Source organism: Amaranthus tricolor, chromosome 8 (genome assembly GCF_026212465.1).
Source record: "Amaranthus tricolor cultivar Red isolate AtriRed21 chromosome 8, ASM2621246v1, whole genome shotgun sequence".
In the NCBI taxonomy this organism is placed as follows: domain Eukaryota; kingdom Viridiplantae; phylum Streptophyta; class Magnoliopsida; order Caryophyllales; family Amaranthaceae; genus Amaranthus; species Amaranthus tricolor.
In genome coordinates this window covers 23,633,394-23,659,280 of record NC_080054.1, presented here as the reverse complement: position 1 = coordinate 23,659,280, position 25,887 = coordinate 23,633,394, and the positions used below count along the sequence as shown (strand labels likewise).

The 25,887-nt window shown below is 33.0% G+C and overlaps 2 protein-coding genes across 2 annotated transcripts; one reads left to right on the top strand and one right to left on the bottom strand.

The window, feature by feature from the left end:
* Window positions 1-1,882: 1,882 nt before the first annotated feature.
* On the top strand, window positions 1,883-3,229 carry LOC130820473 (uncharacterized). Its single transcript, XM_057685862.1, has one exon. It carries the CDS (start codon window positions 2,036-2,038, stop codon window positions 2,630-2,632), a length of 597 nt encoding a protein of 198 aa, XP_057541845.1. The 5' UTR covers window positions 1,883-2,035; the 3' UTR covers window positions 2,633-3,229.
* A 3,131-nt stretch (window positions 3,230-6,360) lies between these two features.
* LOC130820472 (uncharacterized) lies at window positions 6,361-25,312 on the bottom strand. The gene is made up of 14 exons (XM_057685860.1): window positions 24,934-25,312; window positions 22,034-22,110; window positions 21,766-21,924; window positions 21,438-21,651; window positions 18,715-18,801; window positions 18,495-18,634; window positions 15,462-15,542; window positions 12,589-12,653; window positions 12,162-12,334; window positions 8,935-9,065; window positions 8,736-8,823; window positions 7,794-8,007; window positions 7,336-7,442; window positions 6,361-7,208 (listed from the first exon to the last, which is right to left on the bottom strand). Exons 1-14 carry the CDS (start codon window positions 25,099-25,101, stop codon window positions 6,720-6,722), a joined length of 2,193 nt encoding a protein of 730 aa, XP_057541843.1. The 5' UTR covers window positions 25,102-25,312; the 3' UTR covers window positions 6,361-6,719.
* Window positions 25,313-25,887: the final 575 nt, after the last annotated feature.

Below are 25,887 nucleotides of genomic sequence, written 5' to 3'. Positions count from 1 at the left end.
AGTTGAGTTTGTTATAACTAAATGATTTCATAAATCTAGCATAAGTTCTTATAACTAGGATTAGTTCTTGTAATCATGGTTAGTCTTATTAATGTTTTCTTTTCCTATATATATCTGAATTAATTACTATTTTGTAATCTTTGGAGTAACCTCCCTATAAGGTTATTCTAAGTGTCCATCATGGAGAATTTCATCGATTGAGAAAAACAGAGGAACTTCTGTTGCAGCACATGCGCCGACCCCTTCTACCATGTAAACCAGTTTTTGAGCGCACGTGTGCATCAACATCAGCTGTGGGGTCCACATGAACCGATGTTGGCGTCCACAAAGGTGGACCGTTCAATCTGTTATTATGACTACTCGTTACGTTTCAATGTTGAAATGGGCCTCCCATTAGTTGGACTAAAACACGTAGCTTATGACAATGGAGTGTTATTTATTCCAACAACGATTTCATAAATACTTTAATTGACAATGATGGCCTATCTTTACAATAAAATTTTGTATAAAGTTGGTTTATATTATTTGGAAAATTACTTAAAATAATTTAATTTTTTATTGACTTTTCTATTATAATTTCAATTATTTGTTACATATGAAGAATTTTAATTATAAGAAGTGTTTGATAAGATTGTATCAAAATAACTTCTTATCTATATAACATTTTGCATAAATAAAAAAGAAAATTCAAAATTAAATTATAAATAATTTAAAAAATAAAAAAATAAAAAAGAGAAATCAAGTATGTGTATTTTTTTATTATAACTTTTAACTTTTAATATTTTTGATATTTGATTTGATTTTTCTATTTTTAGTAAATAGCCTGTAAAAATCGGTAACTATTTGGGCAATAATATTCTTGGACAGGGGACCCTAAAATTGAGTATTTATGATTAATCAAAAGTTAAAATTATTGTACAAAAAGGATAGTATTAAAATTATAAGTATTTTTGTCTGATAAGTACAATTATTAAAAATACTTATTATTAGATTTATCTACACTAAAATAATGTGAACTAAGTTCATACAAAACTTTTATAGTATTCTATTTTTTAGTTTTTTTCTTAGTAGGTGGGCAATTAATAATCTCTCTTTCAAAATACTAAATAAATCATGTACACTAATAATTAAATTTTACAATTTTTATCACTTTTTAAGAGATTTTCTATAGGTCCCATTTAGGAAACACATATCCAACGAGTTATTACGATGAAAAAAATAGGAATTAAAAGGATATTCCAAGAAGCCAACCTTTTAAATAGGTTTGATTTACTAGCAAGAAGAGTTCGTGCGTGGGGGTACAACTCAAGAGTCAACAGAAATTTCGTGGAAACATGTTCGTTGTCTATTGACTAGTCTAAAACTCTAATTAGCTTTTATTATGTTCCATTATATTTATTATATATATAACTTTTTATTCAATTTAACTTGTTATCTAAATTATTTATATATTGAATTTTATATGACAAAAAATTCTAAAAAGTTAATATCATGAAAATATATGATTAGACAATTTAAATAAAATTTTACTTGATTATATTTTTCTTACGCATTAACTGCAATCTGAACGGTGATTTATATCAATAAGCAATATAGCATGTATTTCAAACCACAGAAATTATAATTATTACTCTTTCCGTCCTTTAAAGAAATTCTTATTTGCCATCTTGAGTGTTTCCATAGAGAATCTTTCTATTTTATTTCATAAATTTTAGATAAAATTAACATTATTCATCATCATTTTATATTTAAATATATTTTGTTATTCGTGGTCTCTATATTTTTTCCACCAATTTTCTTTTAATATTTTTTTAATACATTTATCAACATTTTTTTGTAGGAACTTCCTCATATAAATAAAAAAAAGTGATAGAAGTATAAATAAAAGAGTCTTTCAAGTAATCTTCTTGTTTGATTGAAACACTTCCCCACAATTTCCACAAAACCAAATACACAAAATAGCCATCTTAGATGTTACATATCTATATGTATATATAAAGTATAGATTAATTATAACAAAAATACATAAAAACAAATGGGATTTTCAGAATCAGATTCATCAGAGTGTAGAAGACATCTAAATCAAAGACAAATTCCAGGAGTTTGTTCATCATGTTTAAGGGAAAAGCTAACAAAGCTAAGCACATCTCCTTCTTTCAATAGAAGTTCTACTTTTATTTCTTATACTTCTTCTTTATCTTCTTCTCCTCCTTATTCAACTGCTTCATCTTCTTCAACCACCACTACCACCCGAACCCGGAAATCTTCGGGTCCACGTCATCGGAGAAACGGGTCGGAGGCGTATGTATCAGTTGGGATGGTGTTGAATAATGGGTTGAAAAAGAGTAGGTCTGTGAGTTGTGCTCCACTTTCTAAAAATAGAAACTTTGATTGTGTTAGTGATGAAAAGGGTATTATTGGTAAGAATAAGAATAAGAATTTGAATTTTGTGGATGGTCATGGTGGGAAGATTTTAGAAGATGGGGATATGAAAAAGAAAGGTGGGTTTTTGAAGAAATTGATTCATTCTACAAGTAGGAAGACTAAAGGGGTTTTAACGCATTCCAAGACCCTCAAAGAAACCCAAACTTCTCATAATATGATTACTAAAATTACAAAGACTAAGAATTAGGTATTCACATCATATCATAGGAGTTATGATCAACATTTAATAAGAGATATATGAAAGACGACAGTAAATTATATATACTTCTTAAGAAGGTTGCGGTTAAAAACCCTCAATCAAGAATCAGGTATTGTGATCATTATCATTATATCGGATGTACCTTATTCATAAAAGTTATGATCAGGATTTAAAGATGAATATAAGACGACAAATCATATATAACAAATAGGTATTTTGATTCCTATTAATATTGTTTCTTTTGGTTTATTACTTTGATTATTTATTATATGTACTATATCATAAGAAAAAAAATTGTACTAATCATGGAAAGTTCTTTTTTGGGTACATTTTCCATAAGCTTCACGCGGGGGATAAAAGGGGTAGGAAGATGATGAGTTATTGTGTGGTGTTCTTGAAGTTGTATAGATTTTTTTAATTATGTGTCATGATCATGACCAAAAATTTGGACCATTTGACATGTAGAGTTCGACTTTATCTCTTCATTGTTGTGATATTGCTTCTTATTTTTTTTCTTTGTCAAAATAATGTTTTTTTTCTTTTAATGGTAATTAATTAAGGTGACTATTTAGATATTCAATTGAATTTTTTTCGATTATTCTAGTGAATTTACTTTAATCTAATTAAATCTATAATTAGTGATAATATGAGTTTTAATAAGCAGTATAGTTTAAAAATACAGTTTTGATCACGGTCGTAGTAATAGTCACGAAATAGATTATATGGTCAATATGGATGATTTTGTAGTCAATAAAGTCTATATTTTGATACGATAAACTGAAAAATCTTTATTGTTTAATTTAATTCTATTATAATCAAGGAAAGCACAATTTTTAGTTGGGAGGGTTTAACTTCTAAGCAAATAAGAAAAGACATTAGTGAAAGAAATTAACTTTTTTTAAAATGAAAGTAGATGAAAACCTGGGAGACTCCAGAAAAAGAATTAGTAAAGCTGGTGACACCAACAGATTTATATAGTAAATCTAGGTTAAAAATGAAAAAACTAAACGTATATGAAAACGGATAAAATCTCCTAACGAGTCGCGATACATAGCTGTATAATATGTATGTACAAAAACATGGAGAAGACCAAGTCAGGAGATCAAGAATAGTTGGTTAGGTTTGATTTGATTTCTTCTACCAATTGCTGAATTAACCTTGAATTTTTATCTGTGCAAAAGTAATTGAGTACACCTGAAAAAAACAAGGTAAAAAAGAATGCACTCTGAGATGTATGGAAGCTGTTGAGTTCCATATTGTGCTTAGTACTGCTTAGCATCCTAGATCATCTTCAGTGATGTATACTTTAGCATATCTTATTGAATGACAATTATCTTAGGGACCTCATTTGGAAACCTACCTAATTGCTAGAATAACATGATTAATTAGCAAGTTTCTTATGGCTATCTTTTTCACTCATTATTAGTAGGGATGATAACAAGTAAAATCTAACCAGATCTAGATCTGTTTTATAAGGCTAGATACAAACCCATCTCGAATTTGCTGATCTAAAAAAGATGAGCCCCGATTTAGATATGTGGATTTTATGAATCTAAAATCAAACAAAAGTATGGTTCTAAATTAAATCTAAAACTGATCCTAATAGATAGAGCTTGTTTTTTATACGGTCATATAGTTGCTAGAATGTTATATATCGTTATAAATGGATGTGGTTCCTTTGTTCACTTATTTTTCTTAGCTTTCTTACCGAATACAAAAATTTGTAGAATAGCAGGAGGATTTTGTTGAGAAATTTGAGAATCAAATAGAAAGCTTTGTGTTCAAAGTAAATTTACATTAGACGTTAAGAGTGTTTGGTCTTTTGTGACAACAATTACTCAAGTTGAAATTTTATTTCCTTTGTCAACTTATAAACAAGTGTAGTTTAAGTAGTCGTCTGTTTATAGAGTTGCAATATTTTCAAATACACATCAAGTGTAACAACCTTTAGCGAGTGTTGAAACATATTATTACATCAACCCTTTTATCCTTTATTTGTTAATGATTAGCTCATTAAACCTTCCTAACTCAGAAAATTTGAATAAAATATGATATTTTAATAATTTAATTTCAAAAATAAACTTCGTGAAAACTTAATTCCCAAAATAAACATTCGTACATCTAAATTTAGCCTTGGAGTAAGTCGCTGTTACTAACAGCGACTTAAAATATATATATATATATATATATATATATATATATATATATATATATATATATATATATATATATATATATATATATATATATATATATATATATATTATTTTTAAGTCACTGTTAGTAACAACAACTTAATGAATTTTAAGTTTTCAAAGATCAGTTACTTCCTCATTCCAACCTACGAGATTAAGGGGTTGATCAGTTAACCTTAAAGTCGCTGTTACTAACAACGACTTACGAAGTTGACTGGTCAACTCACAGCGACTTATGACTTTTAATTTAATTTAATTTTTTTTTTGTCTTTCGCTGTTAGTAACAACGACTTACACCAAGGCTAGGTTTGGATGTACGGACGCTTATTTTGGGAATTAAGTTTTCACAAGGCTTATTTTTGAAATTAAGTTGTTAAATAATCTTATTTTATTCAAATTTTCCCTAACTCATCCCTAAACCATGCCCATCAACAACAAAGTTCCAAGTTATATACCTATTTTAATTCTTAAGAATTAGCTCACAAAGTGAATGTAGAGGGTAAAACATACTCCAAAGATTAACTCTCGCTTTGGAAAAATTGTCTAAATCCACACGAAGAGAAGAATTATTCAATTTATAGGAAATTGTGTTGAAATTTGTTCAAGAAATTTGCTACCTCTAAACCAACAAGATTCAAAGAGGTAAACTTCTCCAAAGAAGATCCCACTTCTATAAACAAAAGAAAACTAACGGTCCATCAAATGGTAAAAATAGTAATGAAAAGTTGGTGTAATTTAAGTACGTTTATCTTTTGACAAGTTTAATGCTCATGCTTATTTTTTTCAACAATATTATTTTCTTTACAAAATTTATTCCATTACATCATCATTTGAAAATATGATACTAGATGGTAATGAAAAATTGTGACAAAAAACTGTTTTATGATTAAACTTTCATTACCATAAGAATGATACATGGTATATATTATGAAAATTTACACTACAAATTATTCTCATTTCCACCAATAAGTACATATAACCAAACGGGCCATTAGGTTACAAATTGTCTTTGGTTCATAATTCAAGTTCAAACCTTGCAATGCTTACCAGTTCAACATGAAAATTCTAATCTCACAATGCAAAAGGTATGACAAAACCAAAAGTAAAAGATTCTCATACGAAAGGCCTCGAGAAATATCGACACTCCTCACTATAAAAAGAGCAAGAAAAACAAGCCAAATGAGGCAGAAACACGATGCTTTAGGGGCGACAACTAGATGCCTAGTGTAGGCAGCAACTCAGCCCTAAAATGCCAAGTTGTATTACAGCTTGACCAAGGCTCCTAAGCATTAATTTGTCGAATAACAGCAAACACAAACTAAATTACATTATTAAACAACGTACTAGTCAGTATTCCCCAAGATTAACACAACAAATTCGCTCGAGAGTCCATCCAAGATCACGTGTTTGCCCCATCGTCTTACAACCCTTCCTTGATTAAGCCGAGAATTTGGATCCACTCCACCATCAAAAAAATTCATTCATGTAGAAGAGAATCAAGGCATAATATAGACTCCAGCATACATACAGTAAAATAGATTCATAGTAATTCTTGTCAAGATACATGTTCAAAATTCACTAGACTTGACAAATGGCCCATGACCTAAACTTATACAGAAGTATACAAAAAGATTTTCTTGTGTGTCGGTTTTCTTTGTGGTAAGAATTAACTCATACATGTGTATATTGTGGCCTTACGAGTCCGTTTAAGTTGATTAGGAGCAAGGCAGGATCACAGGGTGCAAGGTGCGATCAAAGAATGCAGCAAAAGAATGTGCTCATCAGTGGACACTTGACCCTTTCTCTAGACCTATACAATCATATTAAGCACTCATACCTCCATTGTGGTTCCTGTACATCTCTATAATCAGACAGAAGTGTTATCTATTTGATTTTGAGTCTCTGGCTTCCGTATCATCATCATCATCAACATATGATGAACTGTCTGAAGGGCGTTTCAATCTCTGGAATATCTCATCTAGAGATTCAGAAGAGGAATCATGAGAGAGAAGTTTTGTTTCTTGTGATTGTCGCAATGGAAGAAATTTCTTTGACTCAAGATTTGTCTTGAAATTCTGAAAACCCGCTTTCATTGACTGCCATGTGGAAGACATACCAGATGATGTGCGTCCTTGGTCACTTGCAGAATTAGTAGTCTCGGTATTCAACAATGACACCTTAGCCGAAGCTATAGTATTCTCTGATGGTTTTGCGCTGGATGATTGCTTATTCTGCTCTCTCAACACAGCGTATTTGTGGCTTATCGCTTCCCTACTCCCACTATATTGACGAGTTTCAGACTTCGATGTTTTCACCAGACTACCTTTAATATCGTCCGTGGATGAAGACCCTTTCATCTCAACAGCATCCTAAAATAGGAATGAACAATTTTCCTTATAACGCAACGTAATCCAAAGGCATTGAAAACTATAACCCTACTTCCATAAAATATTCTATTGGAAATTCTACAAAAACAAAGTGTGAAAAAACAACTACCTTTCTGTTTATGCCAGACTCAACATCACCACTGACATTGTTAAAGTTCCTTGCAAGTGGTATAACTTGCTCGCCAACCTTGTGTCCTTGTTCAAGCCATGAGCGTTCTACACATGGGTATCATAAATCAGTTTTTAAAAATACAACAATTATTTAGTGCAACTAGAACTCTTAATTTTAGTCCAAGTATCCGTGTACACTCAGACAAGGGTAAGACACTGACAATTCATTTTGGACCAAAAATAGGAAATGTGTTTCAAAGAAAATCATTGTTTAATGAATGCACTATGTAGGATATGAGTTCCCGGTAACATTGTAAATGTCAGAGTGTGGCACCAATATAGCACCAATCTAGTTGACTATTTGACTTTGAAAACTAGTTCTTGTGCAATTGAACCATGCGATATGATAGCGAGTCGATGAATAAAAATTAAAAACTTAAGTTCTGCTATATTTACCTTTTTGCAAGATCATCATTCCAGATGGATCAAAACCATCCATATCGTCAGCTTCACTTTGGAACCTGAGTCTCTTCCAACTTCCAAAAAAATTCATCACCCGATCAAAGAAATTGCATGCAACCAGAATTGTATAGATAACCATAATAAGAGGGAAAATTTTGTTGAATCTCTTTCCGAAAAAGGGAACAGCATCATCAATGTTTCCCATTCGCTGTAAAATAATTCATAAGAAAATAATGGGTAACTCATGTTGATGCTGTAAGCGTATCACCAGTTGAGCAAAGTATGCAAAACGTGTTACGATACATGTCAATGAATAAGAAATAGCAAACAAGTCGTACGGGGTAACTCAGGCTAGACAATCAAATAAACAAATAGCATGTCAGAATGGTTTCATATGCTAGGAGAATCATGCATCCATTTTTCGTAATTACAGTAAACTCAAAATCTTTCTCCTATTCTCCATCAAAATTAATCTTTCTGCTATTGAAAGTGTATACAATACTACTACAATCAAACTTTAGAATTGCATCTCAACCATCAGAAAGCTTTAAGCTCCTAACACTAGATTTATAACCAATGCGAAATGTCTTGCATTATGACATCACAGGAAAACCAATGAAATCCTTATCTATGTCAGGGATCAAAGAGTGTAAGATGGTGCTCTCAGTGTAATGTCCTACCAAATGTATTCGCACATTAGATGAATCATAGGTGCCCCCACTGTATCCAGAATGCCATGGTCAATACACTGTGCCATTGTAATGTGAGGCAAAAGCAATACTTTCCCTTCTCCACCCCCTCCCAAAACCCAAAATAAAAAATGTATGACCTCATTATTGCCATGCAGGATCTCTTTGCTATGCAAGTTCATTGTGCTTTTAGTTAGAAAGAACCACAAGTCATGAATGTCAGAAAAGGCTACTAAATGACATTTACCTTCTCAAAGATAGTTTTAGCATTCCGATCAAGACGGATAAGGTTTAAAAAATTGTAGGAAATCGGAGGAGCATAACGAGCAACCATCCTGGAAAAAATAAAATCATTGTAAAGTTCACTGAAAAGGATACTTATTATGTAGCCATATCCTCATTAATAGTTTCCAATGCTCATGCTCGAGAAATAGAGAATGACTTACGAGCAAATCATAAGCAGGTTGACAGAGCTTGTTTGTCTTGGCGTCAGAGAGTAAAACATCAGCATTCCAATTTTTAACAGTGAATAATAAGTACATATACACATGTACATCAGAGGAATAAATGCAAAAACCTGCAAGCAAGCAAAGGATACAGTTAAATGCATAAATAAATTATCACGGCTACAACTAAACCTAATTCTCAAAACAAGTGAAGCCCAAAATAATTTCGGAAAAATTACTCGGAATAATCTCATCTTTCATCAGTTTTCCTACAATAATTTCACCTATTTATTAACCATGAATAATAACAGAACTATAGTGGTTGTTTACTCATAACATTCCAACCACATTTATCACATGCTATAACAACACAGCCACAGGAATTCATCCAAAAAAGGAAAAAGAAAAGTAAATGAGAATAAGGGGAAAAAAGGTGCTAGAAAATCAAAAACAAAAACAAAATCCCTTCCCAGCCTCCTCCCTGTCTTACCCCTCTTCATTCCTCCATTGAAAACCCCGAGCAGCTGAAGGTAGCATTTGATATTTATGTTTTTACACTTTCGTTTTTATGCTTTAGTTCGAATATATTTACTATTATTGTGATATTGTCTCATTCGATTTTCTTATACTATTCATCGGTTACTCTTAATTTGTATTATTTCTTATTTGTAAGTTAAATCACACATTTAAGTGGGATCTTACATTGATTCGTCTCAATGTAAATTTTATTAATATCAATTTTTAATAAAATCTCAATTGTACACTATTAGTGATATTTAAAATTGAATTTGTGTATAGGCAAACGTGCAAAAATCAAATGAGACATTAATAGTGAATAAGAGGGAGTATAAACTATTACTCGTATGAATATTCAGTATATCGACTTTGTATACAGATATAGTGTTCTATTTTTGTCTCATATCGCTGAGGAAATTAGTGAAATAAGAAAAGGGCAATTTTTTTACCCAAGAAGCAATAATCAGATTAGGGCTCTGTGTACATTATCACTATAACTGCTGATCAAATAGGAACACTAATACCTTAAGAGAAAGATGGGGAACAGGCAGCTAGGTGAAAAGATAGAAAATGAGATAAGCAAACATGAGCTGAGCAAAAAATTCCATAATAATTGTAAAGCAATCCAAAGAGGAAGGATATGTAGTGAATGAGAAATATAGTCAACAATGTGCTTCATCCTTATCATAATCATAGCAATATTTATCATTATTATCAACAACACTTTTCCCAAATTTTTAATAGCAGGGTAGGGAACAAGAACACTACATTATTATTGTTGCAAAAGCCAGGAAGAATTAAGAGGAATATTTTTGCTAAAATGATAGATTTAAGAGATTCAACAATGGCCAAAAAGGATGAGAATAATAAGGAAAGATGAACACAAATGTTTATGAGGGATCTTGGATACCTCCCCTCAAATGTAGTTTTATTTATAATTGGATTCAACAATACAAGTATAATTAAACCTCCCCTATCTTGAGACAATCCTCTCAAAATAACAAATACTAGAACAAAGTAAGAACACACTCAATTTTCTAACAATTGAACTAGCCCTCTCACAATATGTGTGTTTGTGTGGTGTGTAATTCTATGAATGATGTACCCTATTAATGGGCAAGGCATACATCATTCATAGAATTTCCTCATAAATTACCATAAACTCACATTTACATCTCACAATTGACTATGATAATATACATAGCAATTAATATAGCATTAAACAAGAATTGAGCAACCTTTCAATGCCTCACCAGAAACAGAATCCAATGTGCATGCTCGAACGAGCCAATCATTTGCTCGAACGAGCCATCAAAACAGAAGCTACTGCCTGCTGCAGCCTAGGCTGCTCGAACGAGCAGGGCAAGTGCTCGAACGAGCAGCAGCCTCTGAGTCCATCAAGCTTTTTCGTTGCCTTGTCCGAGCAACCATCAAGCCATGCCTTGACTCGTTCAAGGCATGGTTCCCACCTTTAGTGAAGCCTCATTGCCTCACATTAAGCACCTCATCGATCGTTCCAAACCTTAAACCAACACAACTCGACACATCTTCATCACTCTTCTTCAAGTACAAGACAAAGCATGTTCGATCAAGTGTTCAAAGTCATGAGTTTTGACACTTTCACTAACATGTGCGATTATCCGAAACTAGTTAAACGGTCATTTTTTATCAGAAGTGAGTAAAACTCCACCTTTTGGTCCCACCAACTCGCATTATTCCCACTGTTCTAATTTGTTATTCTTGCTTATATAACAAGCAATTCAAAAGTTGTTTTCATTTTGGATCTTCACTATGTTAAAAATATTTTTTGGACTATAATATGGTCATCAAATGCTTTTGGATACAATAATCCACATCACTTAGCATTATTTTCATCTTTAACCTCTTATTATTCCCCACTTGGTCCCTGTTGATAAATACGTATAAAATAATATTTCATTAACTAAATAATTATTACGCATTTACATTAAAATCCTTCAGATTCAATAAACCTTAATATTTCTGTAGATTCTAAGTGGGACAAGAATTTGGAACAGAGGTAGTAATAATTTATCTGTCTATGCCCTTTACCAAACTATATGAAAATTATATTACTAATACATCATCTTGCATGATTTGTGTGGCTGAGAGATGAGACGAAGGGACTAGCATTTTGCCTTTGTTCTTCACCGAAATCATAGATATTATAGAATATATAAGTGATAGCATCCCTCATTTAAGCATGGATATTACAGAATATACAAGTGAAAAACCAAATAGCGTCCCTCATTTAAGCATGGATATTATAGAATATACAAGTGAAATTAACCAAATAGCATCCCTCATTTTCACAGTCTAGAAACAGTTTCTAGTTATTGCGTGGATCTCATTCCTACTCAAGAGCTACAAAGTAATTGCACCAACCAAAAGCAACCCCAAATAGAATCTCCATCAAAACATATCAATTGACCTCCAAAATGATTGTACCTATGTAGTATAACGGGTTTCTTCGAACATCAATCAGAAAAATCATTGATTCCAAGAAATTAATTTTAAGAAACCTGATCCCCAAAATTCCAAATCCACCATTACGAATATTTTCAAAAAAAAAAAAGTCTTCCTACTTTTTGTCTCCTTGAGGGGAGATTAAATAGAAGACAGAAAAAGCAATGATGAAGAAAGGAAAAGCATAGTGAGGGTAGAAACATTTAACAACTACAATATCAGATTACCTGCACAAATAACTCTTGTCTTCCCACAGATTTGATGAGAATTGAAAAAAGAGATAGATCAACATTAGGAAGCAGCGTTGCTTCTGCCAAAAGAATTGCAACTGACATGCAACCAAGTACAATAGCCAAAAGTTTTTGTAGTTGCTTCCTCAAGATACAGCGCCATAATAACTCTGGAAAAAAGCACATTTTGCTTTTAGATTTCAATGCTTTGAACTATGAACAGCCAAAATAAACATAGCATGATGATATTATACAGTTTAAAATAAACACGGAAGAACCGTATTCAAAATACTAACACTTTACATCTTCAGCAGCATGAATCAATTGAGAATCATCAATGTTTTATATCACAATTAAAAATATGGCTCACATTGCCAGCTATAGCTATTCAAAAGTTAAAGGCGTCGGAAGTTCTAGATAGTACCAATAGTATCAAAGATGGAGCCAATTGTGCCAAGACGACTTCCGCGCAGGCTTGAAACATATTTCCTGCAGATATTAAGCCGATTGTTACTAATCTATCAATGAGAACTTGCCTAGATAACTAAACTTGTCACATCGATCGAATCGGTCCCAACAGATTGCAGATTTATTATTAATTTATGGGAAACTCCACATAGTAACCCTGAGGTTTTGGGTTTTCCGCGTGGTAACCAAAGCGCTAAAAAATCCACGTGATAACCCTGAGGTTTACCAAATTGTTCCACCGTGACCTTTTTGCACATAAAACGTTTGCAAATGTTGATTTCGAAGCTTTAAAGCTGTTGTACGCCTATTTATGCGACTCACCATTTCAAATGCCATCAGTCTCAACTTTTTCCCCCGAAACATAAACCCTAACTCTACCATCTTTGGGTTTGGGGGAAAAAAATAAGATTTAGATCAAGGATTGTATAGTTAGGATTTATGTTTTGTGGAAAAAGGTTGAAACTGATGGCATTTAAAATGGCGAGTCGCATAAATAGGCGTACAACAACCTTAAAGCTTCAAAATTAACATTTGCTAACGTTTTATGTGCAAAAAGGTCACTATGGAACAATTTGGTAAACTTCAGCGTTACCGCGTGGATTTTTTAAAAGTTTTGGTTACCACATGGAAAACCCAAAACCTTAGGGTTACCACGTGGAATTTCCCTTAATTTATTCTTATCACAATAGCATGTAATTTGTTTCGTTAAAATAGTTTTAAATGTTTGTCTTATTATGAAGGGCCAAAAACAACATTTCAAGTCATAGTAGTTGAATATTAACTCAAAAGATAAAAAATGACGAAATAATAGTAGGTGGTAACAAGAAAATATTAACGTAAAACTCAAATTTTCATCAAATTTTAGGAAAATGGATCGGGTTGGTTGGGTCGAGTTCGATTCTGGTTTTCGGGTTAGGTGTATAGAAAACCAATATACGAAAGCAATAATAATAATCAAACTTCATTAGACATCCGTAAATTAAAACCATTCTGGCGAGGAGAAAGACAATCTTTTCATTTATGAACTTTCCACAAGTTGCAGCTACACATCAGTCCCAAAACCAAGGAGGAAAAAAACGACTACCAACAAACAAGTAAAAAGAGTCCAGCAGATTAGAGCTAATCACCAGGCATATATGACACAGTCTAGTCTCAGACATACACAGAGCACAAAAAACTCAGTCTGGTCTTAGTATAGACCACCTTATATAAATGCATAGGTCATTTACTTCCGTCTTTGGCTTACCTTAAACTTACCATCAATACACGGGAATATGAACACTCAACTTTCAGCTCCAAATGCTCAATTCACATAAACATCTCCATTACCCCAATATTCACAGGACAAATACCACAGGATTTTCTCACTAATAGTCAACCTTGAGAACTGACCTCTTTTCTATAGCTCGCTTTTCTGTAAAAACATCTTGCTACATACTTCCTCTGTTCCATTATACTTGCTACATTTTCCATTTTTGGCAATTTCATATTACTTGCTACATTTCTATTTTTAGTAATAAAACAACGATAAAAATATCTACTTTACCCCTATTTTTATCCTACTCTATACTTCATTAACTTTAATATGTACTATATAAATATCTACTTTACCCCTATTTTTAGTACAAAAGTTGTTTTCCTTTTTTTTCATGTTCAATTTAGAATTAAAATGGAGGGTAATTGTCTTTTATATGTTGTAAATACTTTTTCTTAATTCTTGTGCCCATGCAAATGTAGCAACAAAAACAGAACAGAGGAAGTATTTCTTTTCTCGGAGTCCAATTAATTTTCACATACACCTTTTTGGAACACTCACTTCTGAAGTTCTCCCCTATTCACCCACCCACTTTATTCTATCTCATTTTTCACTTCCTTTAAACTTTTTTCGAAAAGAAAATGGAAAAATTCATTTAAGACAGCAGGAGTAATAAGTAATAGAGATATCAATTATTAGAAAGGAACCAATATACAAAAAGCATTAAGGAAAAAAAGAATCATGCATTCAAGCCACTATGAAGCAATTTATCTACAAAATCAAGATATGCCAAATGCCAAGTGTAGCTTAAAAGCTAAGATTGAACTTTAGCTATAAACCAATAACCTCAAAACAGAATTTTGAAAGCTTTTTCTGATCCGTTCATAATGATCTTTGCTTCATGAATTTCAAATCTTATAATCATCATGGAAAACTCCACATCTATAGAAAATCATGACAGCTGGAACCTCCTGGGCCATTCATATTTTAGACAATCTTAAACACGATTTTGGAAGAAGTAACCACAAAGACTTTAATAAAAGGGAGTTTAGGCAAATACAATTTAGACTAAAAAAAGTAGATTCAATCCTGGGTACTTTTACTAATTAGAGAGGCATATTGAAATTTACATTTTCCTTACAGAAAATAGAAACCCAGATACTCATTGTTATATTAACTATTAACTATATGATAAAAGAAACCTAATTATCTATAAAATAACAAACAGAGAGCTACTAATTTACAGAAAAACTTCTACTAATCAGCTATCCACTGTAAAATGCAATATGCCGTGATCAAATCTGCCAGAGTTTGATATCTACTAGCTCAGTAAGTAAGATATTACTAGTAAATTTATATCCTAAAGAAAGTATATCCTATTCAGATTGTTGTCCCTTGCATCAAAATCAGACAGGTTGCTGCCAAATCCAGAGTCATACTCATAACTCACAGAAAGCCATACAGCCTAAGCATCTACTCACAGTTACATTTCATGTTTCAACAATTTTTTTATCAGCACTAAAGACAAATTGGATAGATCAAGTTTATATGGAAAGATTAAGGTGACAACATACCATCCTGTAGCATGGCGTCGCTCAAAATTCTTAATGGTATCTTCCACCTCAAGGGCCTCCAAGACATACGTCATATATTCACTGCAAAAAAAAAAAGAAAAGAAAATATTATGGAGAAGCTGATGGAAGAGAACATTACATAATGACACTTATCAACCATACGTTACAACCTGAACAGTTCCAAAAACAGTTCAGGAGCTAAACCAAGCAAAGCTAAATTGTAATTCATTCATGTTTATATAAACTGACAACAGGCAAGAAATCAAGATTAAATACTGATTTAGTCTTAAAAAGGAAAATGATTGTATTCTACTCAAACTTGGACTAGCTTAATGACTGAAACAACCTCTTGCATGACTTCCACAATCTTAAAGTTCATAATATAACTGCACGCGTTAATATAAATTCCACCCAGAAACTATGAAATTAATCTTCAAGTTTATTGTCTGAAAGTATGATATCAAAACTCATAATGCAGAATCAAGTATAAAGGAATCATTGTCAAAGCTTATCATGAAGCACATCCACAACATAAGTTGATTTATGTTCTGCACCCTTGGCACAGGATAATATGTTCATGCAAAGATATGTTGCATTTGATGCGTTTGGAATAGGGACTCACACGTTCAGTCGATCATATACATCAAGTTAATAAAATGCAACGTTGGACTTCTAAGAAAAATTAAGCTCGGAAGTTAAAAAACATACAAAAGTGTTGAAGCAAGTCCCAAATCACCTTGTCATGGAGAAAACTTTGATCACATAATCGAACATGGTATGTCTTGTAGTTTGGAGAAGGAAGATGTGGATGTGTTGAATTCTGATCAGTAGAGGTTTGGATCACTACATGAGGGGATTGACGTGGAGCAAATAAGATGCATTGGACAAAGCAAGGAGGCTTTGATCAAGACATGAAGAGGCTTTACTAAGGGTGTTGGACCATGCCTTGAACGAGGCAAGGCATGGGGGAAAGGTTGCTCGATCCAGGCAACAAGGAAACAGCAAACAGGTAGCTGAAGCTGCTCGAACGAGCATGGTTATGGCATTCGAGCAGCATAGTGTGCAGCAGGCAGAAGCTGAGGACACAACTGCACGTTCGAGCAGCCAGTACAGAATGCCAACTGTTGTTTCTTACATTACTTTTTTCTTTAAGGCTGCATTATAGCTATGAGTTATTGTTGAGTTATTGTTGTATTATTCCTGAGTTATTGTATGGTTCTAGAATGTTGTATGCCCACTATTTAAAGGGCTTATGGCTTCATAGAATAATACAACACACAACAAAGAGTAAGAGCTAATACATAGAGAGGAGCTAGGGTGAATACCAAGAGAGGGTTCTTTCTTTTGCATTAGTATTGAGGTTCATCTACATTGTCTGTGAGATCTGTATCTTGAGAGTTTGTTTTCAAGAGAAAGGTTTATTTTATTAAGTGTATTGTTGAATCATTAATAAAATAAACATTTGAGGGGGAGGTATCCAAGATACTTCATTACATTGTGTGTTCTTTCTTCCATTGTTTTTTTCTTGTGTTTTCTATCTTGTTTCTCACTTGTGTGAGGTCTTAATAGCTTTCATTTCAAAAAGAAATGTGTTTATAGAAGTAGGTGAGTGCAAACAATATAATGCAAAACGAAAAAAATCACAATAGGGACTTAGGGTCTCAGTGGCTGTTATCAATGATACCATGCAAATAATCTCTGGTGGTATGGACATATCCAAACTCGCCCATCATCCAATACTTCAAGAAGAACCGATGAGAAAACTAAAGGATCGGGATGAAAGGGGTTTCGAAAAACGCAAGAAAAATGGAAGGTGACTTGTATGGAGGGTGTAAGAATGACAAAGGGAAAAGTTTGACATTCCATTTTACCCTTGGTAGCAAACATCATCGGCAACTTCACATCTATAAAGGTGCACATGATTTAATGAGTCGTTTTGCGTAGTCCATTATAATCTAAAACCAAAAAACTATAAATATTTTTCCCCACAAGATAAGGGACATTGTATAAAAGCGTAAGCCATGTCGATTATACAAAAGGAAGAGTAAAATGTTAATCATATCACCGCGTCGTGACCACCTTACAAAAGACTTTTGAGTAAGCCATGATCGCCGCAAAACCATAGCCTTGAATGTGGTTGCGTAACCATTATCATTATAGAGTTCACATCCATGATTTTGCATTAAGCTTAGTATTGATACTATTTATTCATACCAATGCCATCATCATACGGCTCTGATGGTGTAGAAGTTGCCTAAGTTACTCAAATACGAGTATGAATGTCGAGAATAGGAACATATTCAAGTGTTGACATGTCGATGTTGTAAACTTAAGACACAAAGACATTGTCCTAAATTTAAACACAACATATAAATCACATATTCCTATTTTGACATCTTTATTATGAACCCTTTACATTCATATACGTGTAACACCCTTCAGCTTAAATTGTTGCTAGTGTGTATCAAATTTCAACTTTTTAGCTTGCTGTGAGCACATATCACATAAAACATCTTCATATTTTCTTTTGTGCCTCAGAATATGTTTTCAAGATAATTGGAGTGTCAATTTGACAATTGAAGTGACGACTAGGGAGTCCCGATAGCAGTAAGGCAAGACGAAGAGTCAAACCAGCATAGGGTAGTTGCTAAAGTGTCTTCCTACATAAGGCTCTAACTCGACCTAACACTTTTACCTACTATGTTTCATCAAGCCTATTCTCATTCTTGTTATTTAATTTGTTGCTTTTCAAATTTTTTTCAATCTTCATATCTATAACATAGTAAATCTCTAAAGAAAGTTAAAATGCTTATAAAATCTCCACAAGTAATCTCGGTCTATCACCAGTGCAATTGTGTTTAAGAACCAAAGAATGGAGGCATCCAAAATTATGATAGTTGACAACAAAAACTAGCATACTACAATAATTATTACTATCACATAAAACATAGAACAGCAAAAAGAAGACCAGACAGAGACCAAAATTTATATATTGTCATATAAAAGACTCCTTTCTTTCTTAGGATAATCTACCTCTTGTATCGATAATACTCCTCGTAAGCTACTCTTAGCTGACGCCTAAGCTCAGCCATTGATTTATCATCTGCATCATAATCCATGTCATTTTCACCCAATCTCCCTCCTTGTGGTTTGAAAGATGGATCTTCTTTGAACTGAGCCAGATAATAGAAATCATGAGATACATCAAGATGTGTACTATCATGAGATAGTAATGAAAAAATAGTTTCTATACCATTTCAGCCAACATCTTATCAATGACGTCCATATAAGGCCTTAAAGGATCACGTTTTGACATTTGAGTAGATGTTGCTTGAGCAACCTAATAGAGAATAGTATCAATTAAAAAAGCAAAATGAGAAAACAATAAGGGTATTCTACACAACGAAATAATAGATTAAAGCATGAAAACACATTGCACTAAGAAAAAATCTCAGATTTTACTATCCCTCTTTAATAAGCTATCTAGAACAAATAAGATGTCAAAGATTGGGAGACAAAAAAAATATATATAACCTATCTACAAAAACAAAGGGGAGATTCAAGACTCTTCAAACTTCATGGGAATGAAACTTATCAACCACGCCATAAAGTTATGGAAAAGGGTGATTAAACAACGTCAAGCATTTTTGAAACCACTTTGGTTTTATGCCAAGAGTCAATACGATCCACCATGAAAGTTATTTAGTACTATATGATTAAACAATTTGCACATATTTTTCATTGTAATGGATAAGGCACATGAAAGCTTACAAACAGAATTACTTTTGTGGATTATTATATCAAAAGTGGTATGCCATGCAAGTATTTGGTAGTTCAAATCAATTAAACTACATCTGAAGGAACGATAGAAAATTTCCCAATCATGACTAGTCTACATCAAGCTTCTTATTTCTTTCCTAAGATCCTACTTGTGCATGAACTTAGTGGCCTTAATATTTTTGCCACCGCACGTCCATTTATTTACGCACAGGATCTACAACTAGACGATAGAGATCTTTCAAAGTGAATGATAAATATCTTGGGATACTAAAAACTTTGGGCAACTTTACGAGAACTAAGATATTGATCAAAATACTTAGATGTTAAATATCTTAAATGTGAGAAGTCTTTCCAAGTGAGTTTAAAATATATTGGATTTGTTAAGTATCTTAAATGTGATAGAGATCTTTCCAAGTGAATGTTAAATATCTTTCATCTATATTTTACGAGAACGAAGATTTTGATCAGAATACTAAGATGTTAAGCATAAGAATGAAGAATGAAGAACGATTGAAGAGTGAGATTAAAAATTGATATTTGTGTGAAAGTACGCACATATGTAAAGAATATTTTATGTAAATGACCATTGAAAAGATTTCTTAGCTACAATCCTATGGATTGGTAATAAATAAAGTTGAACAAAGTATTATATTTGTTAGCGATCCATGTTCATTTGTTTTGGTTCATGTAGTTGTTAGGATTAAAATTTTGGCATTGTTTTTTGAAAATTATCATATTAGATTCCATGATGGAAGAAATTAGCATTATTAACACTTTTTTAATCAACCCTAAATAAGAAATAGTTGTAGCAGTCATCATATTAACTTTGAAAACATTGTGTCTAAAGTGCAGAAAAGGATTTAGTTCACCTCATGAATGATTATAGAATTATAGATAGTGTTTCTCCAAACTTAAGCCTAAAGTGAAGAGCCTTGGAACACCCTTCGGGGTGGGGATCCCATCCCCTAAACACAAAGAGTGAGTTATATCCTTCTTCAATTCTCCATCCTTGGAATCAAGACACAAAATTTATCATAACCTAACTCTTAATCCCATTAGGTATAAGGGTTCCCATACCCTAAGCACAAAGGGTGAGTTTTGACTTTCTTGAATCCGCATCCTTGGAATCAAGAAAAAGAATTTCATCATAAACTTAAACTTGTAACTATCCATGTCATCATATTCCAACTTCAAAAATATAATGCCTAAAGTGCAGAAGGGAATTTAGTTCACCTCATGAGTGAATACAGAATTATAGATAGTGTTTTATCAAAGCTTAAGCCTAAAGTGAAGAGTCTTGGAACACCCTCAAGGGTGGGGTTCCATTCCCTAAACACAAAGAGTGAGTTATAATTCTCCATCCTTGGAACCAAGACACAAAATTAATCATAAACCTAACTCCTAAATCCCATTAGGTATAAGCGTTCCCATACCCTAAACACAAAGGCTGAGTTTTGACTTTCTTGAATGCCTATCCTTGGAATCTAGACAAAGAATTTCATCACAAATCTAAACCTGTAACTGTACGCACTCCCCTTCCCTGCTCCCCTCACTCAAGATTTGCATGTTACTCCCATTATGTGCTCCTCCTTAAAGATCTTAGGGATCATTTGATCTAGAGATAATTAAATTCAAAAAAAAAAAACTCATAATTGTCCTTTTGGAATCCTCTCAATACTATCAATATCAAGGCCCGATTATCTCTACATCAAGCTCTAATTGCCCCTTCATAAAGTCCTAATCTCTTCTAGGCCTCTACATCATCTCCTAACCCCATCCCTCCATGGAACTTGGCAATCCCCCAAAGTCGAAAGCAAAGGATATGATGTTAGCTAGAAACAACATTAAATAGATGCATGATCAACAAAATGAGGGACTTCGCTAAAGTAAGTGATTGGAAATTCACCGATGGTCCAAAGCATATAATATAGGAAAAGAAACTCAATAATAGATCTATCATAATTCATAAAGGCTCAAAAATTAATGATCTATAAGGGATATTTTGTATCTTAACAGCCCATGTCAAGTACTTACCCCTCCTACATGTGAATTATGTACTGATACCACATTGCGCCCACAAGGAGCTTTTTACACTCAATGGAAAAATGGCATAAACTAGAGAAGTTCGAACAACATTTATTCACATCATCATGTGTGAATAAAGTGTCAGTTCCAAGTAATGCAGTTTAAGCTTACCACAATTGCATTTGAGAAGTTCTGATGAGCATCGTCCAGTTTCACAGCCATTTTCGCAATCTTATGGGACAATTTTTTCTGCCGAAAAGTCCAGTCTGCATTTTTCCAGAGGCTGCGGGGAATTTCACTTAAACCAAAACCAAGTAAAAAGGCTCCTGTAACAAGTCCGAACGTATTGGAGCATGCCATCGCAAAACCAAGGACACCTCCTTCCCTGGTTCAGACACAGAGGAGTGTCGACCAAAAGTCATAACACTTTCGCATGAATTCAATGATGAAAGAAATGAACAAAAAAAGAACGCAAAAATATACAGAGGTCGCAACTGACAGGTTCCTGCGCATAGTGATAAGGAGTATGAGTCCAATAAGACCAATGGATCCGACGATTAGATAAAAGACAAGGTTCACATGCACACTGGTTTTCAATCTTTCTGTCATTGTAAAGTCCCCAGCATCTTCATAACCTTGAATAAGGGGGACCACAGCCCTGCTTAGCAGAATCATATAGCCCAAACATATAAGACTATTTGTATCACTTAGCTTCCACCAAAACTTTCCGCAACAACCATCATCAGAAATTAATATAACAGTCATACCATGTTAACAAAAACGTGCTCCAATATGACCAGCTCCAAAAGAACGAAATGACTTGATTGTAGTGACCAATAACAGTCTGCAGTAACATTATTATCAACTTCGAGTAAGTCCTCTACGAAGCTCTTATCCTATTTCACTCTACAAAAGCAGTTTAACAAGTCCAACACTAGAAACAAAGTCAAACAAAAACATCTAGGAGTATAAAGCACAATTTCAAGAAAGTCCTGATAGACAGGATGAGACTCCCATTTGCTGGTGTTGCCAACTTGAGTTATTGTGTACTAAAAAGGGTCAAAATAGCAATGTGATATATGAACAGCACAAGTAACTAATCTATAACTATTACTAAAATAAAACATGCTCACATCATGCACCTTAAAAAATGCATAGGTGTCATTTTATCATGAAAATATTTCCCTTCAATTTGATATAATGATGTAATCATGATCTTTTAAAGTTAAAAAAAATTAATATTTTCGTTTTATTAAAAAAAAAAAAAGAAATAATACATTTAATGATTTAATAGATATTTGAAAACTACAATTCAGTTACATCAATGAATTTAGAAGGTACTAACAATTTTTTCTAAAATTTTTATATTTTTTAATTTCCATAAATATGTCGGAAAAGATTAATAAATTTGTGCATCGCACAAATGATTTCCTAGTTCTAGATATAAAAGACAGAACAAAGCAGATATCAAACAAACGTTGTAAAGACCTTGACTTAAATATCTTGTAAGTCAGTACAATGAGGCGAGTAAGGTGGCATTGGAGAGCTAAAATCATAACGTTTAATATGACGATTGAATCACTGCATTATCATTTGTATATTGAATTTAACTTTGTGTTTTATATAATGAACATGTATTTCAAATAAACTACTAACTTACTCAATAGTTTCTCTAACTCTAATACTCCTAAATTTCTCTACAAATCATGAATATAGATGCTTAATTTAGAGAAGACTCAATTTAATCTAGTCAGTCACTATGATTATAGATGCTTAATCTTTTATTTTTTCTATTACACAGGACCTTACTTTCTCCAATTTAGACAAGACTCAATTTTCAAAGATGCGCAATCATCATCACAGCTTTAAATATACAAACATTAAACGGAATCGACATAACTTCAAAGTACAAATTAGACCATAGCCATTAAACAAGCCCAAAACGCATACAAATTATGCCAAAAGAGAATAATATAACCTAGAAGTGTTAGTATTTATCACCGATCAACTTACACATGTATATATCAAAGTAAAAGATAAAGAGAGGAATCGAGTGATCTTGTTCGTCATTTTGATCATCAACCTTTTTATATTTAGGGGGATCATAAGAACATAACCCATTCGACATCCACCATTTTCATCCAAAAATACATCTCACTCTCTTACCGTCACTCGTCTACCGGCCTGCCCTCCACCGGTCCGCTCAGCTGGTGACAGCCACAGCTGCCATCGACTCTTCAATTTCTAATCTTCATTGATGTCATAGACACATTGCATTTCTCTGAACTTAAAAGGTATTTATTTTGAACATCCATCGTAATTTGTATATGATTATTTACTTATTCATTCATCTTATTGATAATTTGTATTTGGTTATTCTGCTCATTTAGACTTTTCATTGAATTAGATTGACAATTGTGCAAGTTAAGGTTTTTTCAAAAAAAATAAGGGCTTTTTATGCTATTTTAATAATTATAGATACATTATTCAAATTAGATGATGGTGAATTAGAGTTACACAATTTATGAATGTGTAATTTCGAGCTAGTGAAATTTGCACGTGTTTGCTGTTGTATGAGATATTGATCATCTGATGAGGTGCTAAGGATTGGTGTGCACCTTGCACTGACAGATTGTTGCCTACTGTTTTTGATGTTGCTTATGGTGATGTGACATACTTGATCTGGTGCAGTGGATGGTGTGTCAAGTTCCAATATAGTGCATAGGTTTGCGTAGTTAGATGCTGAGATTGGGTTTGCTATTGCACTGAGTTGTTGGTGATTGGTACTTCGTTGCTTGGATATGCTAAATGTGTTGCAGATGATTATAGTTCTATACTTCTATTGAAGTTGCTGGTGTGTGGATAATCATGATCTATGCATATATGTCACTGGGCTTGTCATGCTTTTTGGCTCATAATGCTGATATAGGCATACAAAACTTTGTGCTTGTATATGCCTAACTTTGCTAGACTTTGTATAGGATAGTCTTAATTTTGTGATGTAAAGTCTTGTAGTTTTTAAACTCTCTTTTAGGTGTCCCTCTAAAGTTTTTAAGATAGCCCTGGCCTTGATCAAACGCTGGATGGAAGTTTTTTACGTTGTTGAATGTAATTTATTTTATTTAAATTATCGAAATCACTAGTTTTTTTCTTTTTTCTAGATCCTCCCTAGTCAAATCATCTCTATTCTAAGTTCACTATGCAAGTATAAGCATTCCCAACTATCCCCAACTAGCCATTTCAGACTTAAAACCCCACAAAATCCAAGACCTATGTTAATCAGAATTCTCACTTCACCCCTAGTACTCGTGTCATATGTTCGAGATCCAATTAACATATAAATCAACATGCAGATGCCCCAAGACTCTTGAATTGGCATTTTCCCCCATACCACATTTTTGGTGTAATTCAGATCAAAACATCAGCACAACACTATAATCAATTAAAAGCTAAATCCCTAAAAGATCAAACTTCTACACAAACTGCTACCCCCCCCCCCAAACTAACTCAATCGAGAGTTGGATCCCGGAATAGTTTCAATCCCAATCACACACAAAATAAAACCTAATTCGTGAAAATTTCAAAAAAATTCAGTAAAATCAAACAATCAATGAATCAAACAAAATCCAACAAAAAATCAAAATTGAGAAAGCAGATATAAAATTACCGTCCAGATGTCGGCAGGGACAAGAATAATAATAGAAAGCGAACAAAACCAAGCATAACCGACGGTAAAAAATACATAACGAGGAACATGAGGTCCTGCGAAGTATTTTAGGGTTATAACCACCATCCCCAATGTCATTGGCAATGATATCAAATAAAACACCCACATCTTCCTCTTCTTCTTATCCTCTTTGACAAATTGGAGATGAAAATTTGAGCTGAAATCGTGAAATTAAAGCTTAAAGAAGAAACAATCAATGGAGTTTACTTGTTCTTCGATCTTCGTTGTCGTGGACGTCGTCCTCTTGTATCACAGCAAATTGCAAGAAAAAAGAAAAAAAAAAAAAAAAAAAAAAAAGTGTATTCCTGCAAATTGGCGTGTTTTTGCGGATGTGTTCATTTTTTCTACTTAACGCGATGAATTAGTTGCGTCTAGTCAGCAGCACTTTGGACCCACTTAGGTTTCACCAGTCACCACGTTGTGTTAGTGGTCACTGCCTTACTAGACTAGTCTTCTTGCAAATCTAGCTTTGTTCATAGATTTAGTCCATATGATTAGTAGTAAAGAAAAGTAATTTGTTTTTCAAGAAAAATATAGATATTTGGTATTAATCGAAGAAAGAATAAATGGTGTAGAAGAGACTCAAAGAGAATTAAAATGTATAGATGAAATTAAGAGAAAGTGATATGCGATATCTAAAAATAAAAATGATGAAAATGAGTGAGTCGATCAAAATCAATAATCAATAAAATATACTAATGAAGAAACGACTTGAAACAAGTGTCACGCCGTCATTAAAAATTTTTCCAACTTTTTTCTATTACTAACAGGAAAACTTTTGATATTTGACTTGATATTTAAGGAAATAATTAACTCATTAAAACATGTAATATTTATTGATTGACTATAAATAATCTATTAAAATACTATATTTCCTTATATAAACCAATTTGG